At 56.0% G+C, this 11,724-nt stretch overlaps 2 protein-coding genes across 5 annotated transcripts in view; both read left to right on the forward strand.

Moving 5' to 3' along the window:
* Nucleotides 1–1,902, forward strand: part of GBF1 (golgi brefeldin A resistant guanine nucleotide exchange factor 1) — a 126,301-nt gene extending 124,399 nt beyond the window's left edge. The window contains exon 41 of the mRNA XM_032607829.1: nt 1,635–1,902. Within this exon, the coding sequence (XP_032463720.1) occupies nt 1,635–1,745 (111 nt within the window). The 3' untranslated portion in view covers nt 1,746–1,902. The remainder of the gene's footprint in view (nt 1–1,634) is intronic.
* A 2,030-nt stretch (nt 1,903–3,932) lies between these two features.
* Nucleotides 3,933–11,714, forward strand: NFKB2 (nuclear factor kappa B subunit 2). Of its 4 annotated transcripts, XM_032608854.1 has the most exons (23): nt 3,933–4,030; nt 5,299–5,390; nt 5,691–5,772; nt 5,890–5,930; nt 6,185–6,283; nt 6,363–6,514; nt 6,773–6,879; nt 6,974–7,132; nt 7,421–7,525; nt 7,654–7,739; nt 7,817–7,955; nt 8,194–8,322; nt 8,447–8,653; nt 8,733–8,874; nt 9,251–9,365; nt 9,458–9,671; nt 9,820–9,989; nt 10,114–10,216; nt 10,345–10,496; nt 10,626–10,695; nt 10,934–11,106; nt 11,220–11,331; nt 11,430–11,714. In XM_032608854.1, the coding sequence occupies exons 2-23, from the start codon at nt 5,370–5,372 to the stop codon at nt 11,552–11,554; spliced, it is 2,703 nt and encodes a 900-aa protein (XP_032464745.1). In that variant the 5' UTR covers nt 3,933–4,030; nt 5,299–5,369; the 3' UTR covers nt 11,555–11,714. The 4 variants fall into 4 exon arrangements, 3 of the variants coding, with proteins under 3 accessions (XP_032464745.1, XP_032464746.1, XP_032464747.1); XM_032608855.1 differs by lacking the exon at nt 3,933–4,030 and having other exon boundaries at nt 5,114–5,390; nt 11,433–11,714; XR_004346271.1 differs by lacking the exons at nt 3,933–4,030; nt 10,626–10,695 and having other exon boundaries at nt 5,113–5,390.
* The last annotated feature ends 10 nt before the right edge of the window (nt 11,715–11,724 follow it).

The following is an 11,724-nucleotide window of genomic DNA, read 5'->3' on the forward strand; positions in this document are numbered from 1 at the left end:
ACCCTAACATGGAGAAGTGACATTGTTGGAACACCAGTATATGTCAATATTAAGTGCACTGCTTACCCAACCTTGTAGAGGTATTTACTCCTCTTACAGATGAGGCAACAGGTTCAGAGAGGCCAAATTCCTGGGAAGTTAGGCAGCTGGGATTCAAACCCAGGTCTGTCTCACTCTAAACCCCATGGTCTTTTCTATGACACTTCCTCAGCTCAAAAGTAGTAGTGGTGGGGCACAGTGGTTAAGAATCCGCCTGCCAATGCAGGGGACACAGGTCCGAGCCCTGGTCCTGGAAGATCCCACATGCTGCAGAGCAACTAAGCCCGCGAGTCACAACTACTGAGCCCGTGAGCCACAACTACAGAGCCTGCATGCTACAACTATTGAGCCCATGAGCCACAACTACTGAAGCCCGTGCATCTAGAGCCCATGCTCCTTAAGAAGAGAAGCCACCGCAATGATAAGCCAGTGCACCGCAACAAAGAGTAGAGAAAGCCCGAGCGCAGCAGCGAAGACCCAACGCTGCCAAAAAAACCCAAAAAAGAATGCCCCAGGGCTCAGTGCTTGTCAACTTCTTTTCTCCACATTCAATCGTGGGGTGATGTCCACTGTCGAAACTTTAAATACCATCCATCACTCTGACTTTATGTACAACTACCCCTCATCTCTTCTAGGTTCTTATACCAATGCCCACACCCCACCACCCATATCCCACACCCAATCCCTCAGCAAGTCTTTTTGCTTCTGTCTTTCAAATCTATCTGGAATGTGACTACTTCTCCCACCCTCACCCACTACCACCCAAGTCTAAGCCACCATCTATTGGACTACTGGTCTCCCTCCTTCATTCTAGTTCCATACTCTCTACCCTTTACTCTCCACACAGCAGCCAAATGGATACTTTTAATACATGTCATATCATTTTCACTCCACTGCCCAAAACCCTCAAATGGATGTCCATCTCATTCAGCATAAAATCCAAAGTTCTTACTTTTTCTCACCTACCTAAAAAACCTTGCTGGTCCTCAAATATACCAAACGCATTTGTATCAGACCTTTACACTACTGGTGCCTCCACCTGGAATGCTCTTCCCTCAGATATCCACATAACTCACCCTCTCACTTTTTTCAAGTCACTGTTCAAATGTTACCTCATCAGAGAAGACTTCCCTGACTGCTACTCAGAAAACACTTGTCACTCTCTATACTCTTACAACTTTATTTTTCTCTGTAGCACTTATCACCAACTGACATATTATACAACCATTTGATTTTTGTCTTCAAATAGGGACACTGATTTCTAGAATAGGCCCTCCCTATTTATTGGTGAGTGAATGGAGCGAATTTATGGTGCCTCTCTTCTGGGCCAGCAGTAGTGCTAGGCCTGGGTACAGAAACAGAGATCATCATTAGGTTGGAAATTAGTGAAACAAACAATGAAGAGGTTTCTTAAGTCGAGATAGATGAGGCTATAGCAACTAACAATAAACTTTGAGTCAGTTAAAATCTCCAGGACAACACTGGGAATTGTTGGAGCTGACTGATGAGTACATGGGGATTCATTATACTATTTTCTCCACTATATATGTTTGAAACTTTCTATGATAAAGGTTTTTCTTTTTTTAAATCTTCAGATAAACTACAGCTTCCCTGGTGGCGCAGTGGTTAAGAATCCACCTGCCAGTGCAGGGGACATGGGTTCAAACCCTGGTCCGGGAAGATCCCACATGCCGCGGAGCAACTAAACACATGCGCCACAACTACTGAAGCCTGTGCACCTAGAGCCCGTGCTCCACAAGAGAAGCCACTGCAATGAGAAGCCTGTGCACTGCAACAAAGAGTAGCCCCCGCTTGCTGCAACTAGAGAAAGCCTGCGTGCAGCAACGAAGACCCAATGCAGCCAAAAATAAACAAACAAATAAATAAATAAATAGAAAGAAATTACAGCTCAGAATCTCATAATTAGAATAGCTCAACCCTTGGGCTTCCCTGGTGGCGCAGTGGTTAAGAATCGTCCTGCCAATGCAGGGCACATGGGTTCGAGCCCTGGTCCGGGAAGATCCCACATGCTGTGGAGCAACTAAGCCTGCGTGCCACAACTACTGAGCCTGCGCTCTTGAACCCGTGAGCCACAACTACTGAAGCCCATGTGCCACAACTACTGAAGCCTGCGTGCCTAGAGCCTGTGCTCCGCAACAAGAGAAGCCACCGCAATGAGAAGCTCTCTCACCGCAACGAAGAGTAGCCCCCGCTCGCTGCAACTAGAGAAAACCCGCACGCAGCAACGGAAGACCCAGCGCAGCCAATAAATAAATAAATAAATAAACAAATAAATAAATAAGAATAGCTCAAGCCCTAGGGTTGCTTTTAGAGACATTTTGGAGACTAGAAGTGTTCATGCCAATTTCAGCTGTTGGTTTATGAGCACTTTGAAAGGACAGTTGTAATCAATGGTAACTAGCACAGGTTCACTAAGTTGTAGTACACCAATCTAACCTCATTCCATTTTAATTTAACGGTTTTGGGTCTGATTTACCAGGGGAAGGTAGTAGACAATATCCCTGGATTTTGACAAATTATTTGGAGGCCCACAGTGCGGTGGAAAGGCTTGCTTTGTTTTATACAAATTTAGGGGAAAGAGCTTTGTCCTAGAGTTAAGAGACTGGGTTTGATTCTCACTCTGTCCCTTCCTAGCTGTGTATTTGGTTGTGTTAATTCACCTCTCTGAGCCTTAATTTCTTTATCAGTAAAGGTAATATTTACCTCCTAGTGCTGCTGGGAGGAAGAATAAGAATTTATACTAAAGTATCTTAACACAGTATCTGGCACATTCCATTTGCAGGCAACATGAAGAGGGGGAAGTGACAGGAAATAGCCCAAATCAAGGGCCATAATAGTCTCCCTTTATGCAGAGCTACTGCAGGCCTGTAATTCCATTATTAAGGTCAGGGGCAAGTTGCAGGAAAGATCTGAAACAACAGCCTGTGTTCTACCTCGGTGAGCCGAAGGGAGGACGCCTGCAAGAATGGAGATTACTCATGGCACCTCCTAAAAAAAAGTTCTACCAACCAGAAATGTCCAGCCTCGGAGTTCAGCACCTTGTGAAATTCTGTACTGACCTTGCTGCCACTAGAAGGGTCGAAGCGGACATTGGAAACTGTATAAAAGGCAATTTCCTACATCGGAGGAAGTTTTAACTATTAATTTTGGATGCCTTTTCCATTCTAATATTCCAAATCTCCGTGATCGATGAACAAGGCCTGAGTCCCCCAAATAAACAACTCATTTCTCTTACGCGGCGCAGACCTGAATTCAGGTCTGAAAGTCTGGCCAGCTGTTAACCTGCCATTTATAGAACAAGTTTTAGGTACAGATTGTCTCTTCCAGGGAAGATTGATTAAGGGAAGATTACGGAGTCTCCTCGCGGCTCCAGAGAGGCCACCAGATGGCACTCTGGAACTGACTGCAAGATCAACTTCCTCCCTCTTCCCCTAAGTCTTCCCGGCAGCGGGGCCCCGCTCCGGGCGGGGGGCCAGAGGGCTGAGGCAAACCAGCTTCCCCTTGGGGTTCCCCGGCTTCAGAAGTGGCCAAGTATTAGGCGCACCATAAAGCCGAGCAGCAGCGGGGGCTGCCAGCCGGCTGGGACATGCCTGGGTGGGTGAGGAGACTGGAGCCGGGTCCTTCGACTGGGGAATGGCACTCGGTCAGCGGATCCCGCAGCGGACTGGTCCCCAGGCCAGAGCCAGCGCCTGAGAGTCATTCTCACTCCTGCTTCCCGCGCTGCGCAAATATTTCTCCTCTAAGGGGCTGCCTGAGCCACTCCTGATTGGCTGCGCGAGTCCGGGACTTAAACTTTCAGCCAATAAAAAAGGGCATGGCGAGTGACGCACGGAAACGTCACGGGAATTCCCCCCTCCCGGGGGCCGAAAAGGGGCTTTCCCGACTGGAGTCCGGGTGGTTGGAGAGGTGCCGCGACCCGTCCGAGGTGGGTCGGGCAAGGAGAGAATCCGGAACCGGAGCCGCCGCCGCGGTGAGTGGCTGGGTTCAGACCCCTGGGTGGCGGGACGCCGGGAAGGGCAGGAGGAGGGCCCTTAGCTGACCGAGCCCCAGAGCTTAAGAGCGGCATCTGCACACTCCAGAGAGCACGCACACGAACAAGACACGCGGATACACGTCAATATCCCTGTACAAAGACGCGGGCCGTGCGTATATCTACACATATGCCGGCGGGTGCACAGGGTCGTCCATGCACTCAGACTCACACATACATGCACACGCAAAACACACTCACCCGTGCACAGGTGCCTGGACCCATACCCTTCACACAGAAACTCAAAGATATGTTCACCTGTGCCCTTACATACATGCTCAGACATGTGTCCACACTGATTAGTTTAAGGACGCTCACCTGTACACGCATGTTCACACCATGTACACACAAGCACATGGGCCGAAACACACTTGTACACCTGTGATGCAGACACATACATGCATTACACACGGCTATGGGACTGGGGTGGGGCGTGGGCCCCCAAAGCAGGTGCGGTGTGGGAATCAACAGCTGTACAGATGTTTGGGGAGAGGGAATAGAGGAACCCATCCCAAGGAGACACCTTTCCTCCCGCCGCCCCGTGGCCCCAGAGACCGGTTCTCGGGGCAGAACCCCGGGGCCCCCGACTGGGAAGAGCCCCCGCCTACAGCCCTTCGGGGAGGAGGCCTCCTTACAGTAGGAATATCCCCCCAAAACCCCCCGGGGTGAATCAGCCGTGGCCTCTCTCGGAGTAGAAAATCCCGAGGTTGCTCCAGGACGGGGGAGGGGAAGGGGACGGGAGGCGGGCCTGGCCCCGGACTAGTAGCCTCCCCCGGCCTTGAAAGACCCTCCAGGCCCTGGCGCCTGCTCTGGAGGGAGGAGGTGGCCCCCAACCCCGCGGGGCGTTCTCTGGGTCTCGCCGCTCCTCTGCTTGTAGAGGTGCTGCGGGAGCCCGCAGGCCAGCGAGAAGACCTCGCGCCCCTCCCGCCTCGGGGGAGTGGCCAGTGGCGTCATTTCCAGGCACGCCCCCTCCGGCCCCGCCTCCCCGTGGTATTTTCGGGACTTTCCTAAGCTGTTCTAACTTTCCTGCCCCTTCCCCGGCCCGGCCCAGCCCAGCTCCAGATTTCGCCCTCCACCGGATCTTGCCCGCCACACCCGGACGGGTAGCTGGAGGAGATCGGACCCTCCCCCAAATTTGGGCCCCCCTCTTCCCCCAACTCCCGTCCTGATCTGTCTCTCCCTACCCCCGCCACTCCTCCCCACCTAAGGCGGGCGCCTGAAACTCTGGGGAACAGGACTCGCCGAAGCCACCGGACAGAGCCGGGCCTAGCCCAGAGACATGGACAGTTGCTACGACCCAGTGAGTCACGCCGCCTGGCCCCAAAGCCGGCCGTCTGCCCCCCCCCCCCCCCCCCGCCCCGTGCCTGTCTGCTTGTCTGCCCGTCTTTCGGAGTGCCATCTACTCCCCGACACCTGTAATGTCCTCAGATTATCTCACCCTGCCTGTCAGTTAGTCTGTCTACAAACTGCTTACAGTAGGAGCTTTCATATGGGCCTGGGGAGGAGAGGGAGTCATTACTGTGGGCTTACAGAGCTGAGAGGTGGAGGCCTCTGGGGGTGGCTCAGAATCAGCTGCCACCCCAGTCTGTCTCCAAACCAGGGTCTGGATGGCATCATTGAATATGATGATTTCAAATTCAACCCGTCCATGGTGGGGCCCAAGGAGCCAGCCCCAGAGACAGGTTAGTAAGTCCCCTGACCTCCCCTTGTCTTGGAGGGAGGGGAAGGGAGGAGTATGTGCCCTCTGCCTTGGGAGTGGGCTCAGAGATCCTGGCTCAGCAAGGCCCCTCTGTCCCCAGCTGATGGCCCCTACCTGGTGATCGTGGAACAGCCTAAGCAGGTGAGCGAGTGGAAGGGATAGTGTGGGATGGCTTCAGCTTTGGGGGCAAGTGGGGTAGTTGCAGCTGGGTGGCCACAGGGAGGGTAACTGACACAGACCCACTTAGGGTTGGGATGGTTAGCTGCTGCTGATCACAGTGGTGTGGTTGTGATTCAGGATACACACATCCAGTCATTATGGTCACTGCTGGCTGGGGGGGATGGGGGGCTGGTGTCTGTCCTGGTCACAATGTCACTGTGCCCTGGCACCTTCAGCGAGGCTTCCGATTTCGATATGGCTGTGAAGGCCCTTCCCACGGAGGACTGCCAGGTGCCTCCAGCGAGAAGGGTCGGAAGACTTATCCCACTGTCAAGGTGAGCCAGGATAGTGCTGGAGGGTGGGCTAGTGGACAGTGTATTCATGGGCGTTGCTGACAGCCCTCACCCCTCACAGATCTGTAACTACGAGGGACCGGCCAAGATAGAGGTGGACCTGGTAACACACAGTGACCCGCCTCGTGCTCACGCCCACAGTTTGGTGGGCAAGCAATGCTCGGAGCTGGGGGTCTGCGCAGTGTCTGTGGGGCCCAAGGATATGACTGCCCAGTAGGTGCCCCCTACCCCTGGTCTCCACTGGCGTGCCCCCTCATTGCTTGCCAGTTCTAGGCCCCAGCCCACCTCTGTGAGCTTAGCATCTGACCAAGGGGAGAGACCCTGGTTGGCCCTAGAACCCAAGGCCCCAAGTGAAAACTAGAAAAGCTTCCTAGAGGAAGTAGAGCTGAGCTGAGCCCTGGCAGTGGGGAGGGTGCCTCAGGAGGAAAGAACTGCCTGCAAGGCCTCTGACTCCTCCCTTCCCCTACCCAGATTTAACAACCTGGGTGTCCTGCATGTGACCAAGAAGAACATGATGGAGATTATGATACAAAAACTGCAGAGACAGCGGCTTCGCTCCAGGCCCCAGGGCCTTACGGGTATGGAGGACGTGGAGGGAGTCATGGGAGGTGGTCATGGAAGGAGTAGAGAAGGAGGAGGACTCCAGGGGTCACATGTGTGCCCGCTGCCCAGAGGCTGAGCGTCGGGAGCTGGAGCAGGAGGCCAAGGAACTAAAGAAGGTGATGGATCTGAGCATTGTGCGGCTGCGCTTTTCTGCCTTCCTTCGAGCCAGTGATGGCTCCTTCTCTCTGCCCCTGAAGCCAGTTATCTCTCAGCCCATCCATGACAGCAGTGAGTATCCTGATCACCTGGGGCCTGGGTGCCAGAGGGAGCATGGAGGGCAGCCTTGAACTGTGGAGTCAGATAGGCCTGGGTTTGAACTTGGCCCCACCATGTATGAGCTGAGTGATCTTGAGCAAGTCATTTCCCCTCTCTGAGTATGGCTTCCATCTTGAGTAGATGAAGATACTAGCAGTTCCTGTACCTTTGGGGTTGTTCAGATAATACAAAGCCCCTGGCTCCATAATTGGGACCATGGCTATTATATCCTCTCAAGTAATTGATATCCCATCTCCATAGAGTCTCCTGGAGCCTCAAACCTGAAGATTTCTCGAATGGACAAGACAGCTGGCTCTGTGCGGGGTGGAGATGAGGTTTATCTGCTTTGTGACAAGGTGCAGAAAGGTGAGGCTGGAGCCTAGGCTGGGAGCTAGGGATGTTGGGTATCAAGCTTGGGGACCGGGACAGCTCCAGGACAAATGGCCCTGGAGATTCTACTAGGAGCTGTGGCCAAACTTCAATTTCCCCTGTAGATGACATTGAGGTTCGGTTCTACGAGGATGATGAGAATGGATGGCAGGCCTTCGGGGACTTCTCTCCCACAGATGTTCACAAACAGGTACCCTAGGGCCAGGGCTGGGCCTGGGCCGAAACTAGGCCAAGGCCTTAATACACCTTATGTTCTCCTTCCCCTAGTACGCCATTGTGTTCCGGACACCTCCCTATCATAAGATGAAGATTGAGCGTCCTGTAACTGTGTTCCTGCAACTGAAACGCAAGCGTGGGGGGGATGTCTCTGACTCCAAACAGTTCACCTATTATCCTCTGGTGGAAGGTGGAGCTGGGCTGAAGATCCCACGGGGGCTGGAGGGTGGGGGCTTGGCTGGAGGGTCCCAAGAACTAGATCAGGGGACCCATGAGTCAAATCAGGAGTAGGGAAGGTCCCAGGAAGAGGTGACCCTAGGAGCCAGCCTGAGGGCTTTCAGGGGAAAGGCCATTACCAAACATGGGACAGGGCTCTTGAGGCAAGGTGTGAGTTGGGGTTTTAATATCTCATTTGCCTCTCCCCCCAGACAAGGAGGAGGTGCAGCGGAAGCGGAGGAAAGCCTTGCCCACCTTCTCCCAGCCCTTTGGGGGTGGCTCCCACATGGGTGGAGGCTCTGGGGGCTCGGCTGGGGGTTATGGAGGAGCTGGAGGAGGAGGTGAGTGCTGGTGGCAGGAAGGGGAATGGATGAGGGAGGGGTAAAGGGGAGAAAAGTTGTGGGGGAAGAAATCTGGAAGAGTCCTCCTGGTGCCCCCTCCCCACAGTCCTGCCTGTGTCCACAGGTGGCAGCCTCGGCTTTTTCTCCTCCTCCTTGGCCTACAGCCCCTACCAGTCCGGTGCGGCCCCAATGGGCTGCTACCCGGGAGGCGGGGGCGGGGCGCAGATGGCCTCCGAGGCGCCTAGCGTGGATGCGGGGGAGGAAGCAGCAGAGCTGAGCGCCCCCTCCAGGACCCTCCAGCGCGAACAGGCCCCGGAGCTGCTGCATCGAGGTATGGCCTCGGGAATCCGGGTGGTCGGGACGCTGCGGGTGGGGACCTAGCCCATGCCCACACCCCCTGTCGCCCCCAGCCCGGGAATACAACGCGCGCCTGTTTGGCCTGGCGCAGCGCAGCGCCCGAGCCTTGCTCGACTACGGCGTCACGGCAGACGCGCGCGCGCTGCTGGCGGGACAGCGCCACCTGCTGACCGCGCAGGACGAGAACGGAGACACGTAGGTGGGAGGGCGGGCGGCCGGGCGGGCGGGGTCCTGGGCTTGGCGTGGTGGAAGGTCGTGGGGGGCGGGGTGGGAAAGGGACTTAAAAAGAGCCAGGGCTCTGGAGTTGGACAGACCCGGTTTCAAGCCTGGCCTCGTTATGCTCTAGTTCTGTCCAAGATACTTAATCTCTGCACACTTCAGTTTTAAAGGGGCACAATAATAGTACGTACTTAGCGCAAAAGGTGCTCGGAAGTATTAAGTTCAGGTGCAGCGATGTCCTTGGAGACGTCTGGGCTGGGCGGGGCCGAGGGAGAGAGATTGTGGAGGTGGTGGGTGAAGGATGCTGAGTTGCTGGGCTCACTAGGCCAGAGTCTTACTCCCCAACCCCCAGGCCGCTGCATTTGGCCATCATCCACGGGCAGACCAGCGTCATTGAGCAAATAGCCCACGTCATCTACCACGCCCCGCACCTCGGCGTTGTTAATCTCACCAACCACCTGCACCAGGTGAGGGGCATCTATTGGTGAGGGGGTAGGGGCTGGAAGTCAGGTGGGTCTAGGCCAGGAGCAGGCCTGGCTCACTCTGCCTGCCTCCCCAGACGCCCCTGCATCTGGCAGTGATCACCGGGCAGACCAGCGTGGTGAGCTTCCTGCTGCAGGTGGGCGCAGATCCAGCACTGCTGGATCGGCATGGAGACTCAGCCGTGCACCTGGCACTCCGGGCACGTGCCAGTGCCCCTGACGTGCTGCGCACCCTTCTGCGGAGTGGAGTTCCCAGCATGCCCCAACTGTTGCACTTGCCAGACTTTGAAGGTGAGTTCATCACCTGGACCAGCGGGCAAGGGTGGGGACCAGAGAGGGTACCTGGTGAGTGCCTGTAGTGGACATGAGGCATCGAGGTCAGATGGTCAGGGGGTCACATTGGGGGCACAGCTGCAGGCTGAGCATCCTGTGTCACTAGGGCTGTACCCTGTACACCTGGCGGTCCGTGCCCGAAGCCCCGAGTGCCTGGATCTGCTGGTGGACAACGGAGCTGAAGTGGAGGCTGCAGAGCGGCAGGGGGGCCGAACAGCCCTGCATCTAGCCACAGAAATGGAGGAGCTGGGGTTGGTCACCCATCTGGTCACCAAGGTGGGACTGCGGATTGTGGAAGGCATGGAGCCAAGGGTGTGGAGGGACTAGGGATGGGGAGGGTGTGGCGGAGGGACAGCCAATCAGTTGGTGCTGTGATCAACCACTCCCTTGCACCCCACAGCTCCGGGCCAATGTGAATGCCCGTACCTTTGCGGGAAACACGCCCCTACACCTGGCAGCTGGACTGGGATCCCCGACCCTCACCCGCCTCCTTCTGAAGGCCGGTCAGTCTCACTCTCAGGGGCATATGAACAGGGCTGGGGGGAAGGAAAGGGGGGCTTCCCAGTCCCCCCACTTTGCATCCTTAATGTGGGCTCCTGTTGTACTTCTCCGTGACTATCCCCTCACCCAGGTGCCGACATCCATGCAGAGAACGAGGAGCCCTTGTGCCCACTGCCTTCACCCCCCACCTCTGGTAGTGACTCAGATTCTGAGGGCCCTGAGAGGGACACCCGAGGCAGCTTTCGGGGCCACACACCTCTTGACCTCACTCGCAGCAGCAAGGTGAGGCCAGCCTGGGACTAGAAGTACCAGGGGATGGGGCAGCTGGGCTTATAGATGGGTCCTGAGTATCTGGTACCTGGACTTAAGGACTGTGATGGGAGGTAGTCAAGGCTGAGGCTGTCTCCCCAGGTGAAGACCTTGCTGCTAAATGCTGCTCAGGACACCATGGCGCCCCCCCTGACCCCACCTAGCCCTGCAGGTGAGATCTCCCCACCCATTGCCAGATGCCAGACCCCAGACCCCTGCTCACAGAGGTCTCTTCTCCTTCAGGGCCACTCAAGGAGGTCTCCCTTCCTCCATCCCTGTCCTCCGTCCATTGCCCCCAGTGGCCCTTCCTGCCTTATCTATCAGGTTACCACGTGAGAAAGGTGGCATTCAGCTGTGTTTTTGCCCATCCCTGGGGGGTAACTAACATGTTATGTGTGTGTCCCCCTCAGGGCCAGAGATGCCACTCGAGGATACAGTCCTACAGAACCTGGAGCATCTGCTAGACGGGCCAGGAGCCCAGGGCAGCTGGGCAGAGCTGGCAGAACGGCTGGGTCTGCGCAGTCTGGTGGACACGTATCGAAAGACGGCCTCACCCAGCGGCAGTCTCCTACGCAGTTACAAGGTCAGTCGGTCCCCGTCCCGCGCTCCATGCCCCAGCCTCAGGTCTCTGGTGCTTCTCTGCGGACACCACACCCTAACCATGACTCAAGCCTCCTGCCTCGTCCTTCTCCTCAGCTGGCTGGTGGGGACTTGGCAGGCCTGCTGGATGCCCTGTCTGACATGGGCCTGGACGAGGGAGTGAGGCTGCTGAGGGGTCCTGAGACCCGAGAAAAGCTGCCTAGCACAGGTAAAGGGGCCCTACCTCAAAGGTGGACCTGGGCTTGGAGGGTGGGAGGCTTGAGGCCTTGACTCTTCCTATGTCCTTCCCCGTGTCCACTTCCCCAGCAGAGGTGAAGGAGGACAGTGCATACGGGAGCCAGTCGGTGGAACAGGAAGCAGAGAAGCTGGGCCCCCCTCCTGAGCCACCAGGCGGGCTCTGCCACGGACATCCCCAGCCTCAGGTGCACTGAACTGCTGCCCACCCACCAGCCCCCTTCCTGGGCCCCTCTGTACAGTGTCCCCACCTATTCCAGTTCTTATTTAACACCCCGTGCCCACCCTTCAGTTGGGGCAAATAAAAGATTCTCATGAGAAAGGGAGGGGGCGTGGCCTCCTCCCCAACTTAGAGCAGCCCCTGATG

This window comes from Phocoena sinus, chromosome 16 (assembly GCF_008692025.1).
Source record: "Phocoena sinus isolate mPhoSin1 chromosome 16, mPhoSin1.pri, whole genome shotgun sequence".
In the NCBI taxonomy this organism is placed as follows: Eukaryota; Metazoa; Chordata; class Mammalia; order Artiodactyla; family Phocoenidae; genus Phocoena; species Phocoena sinus.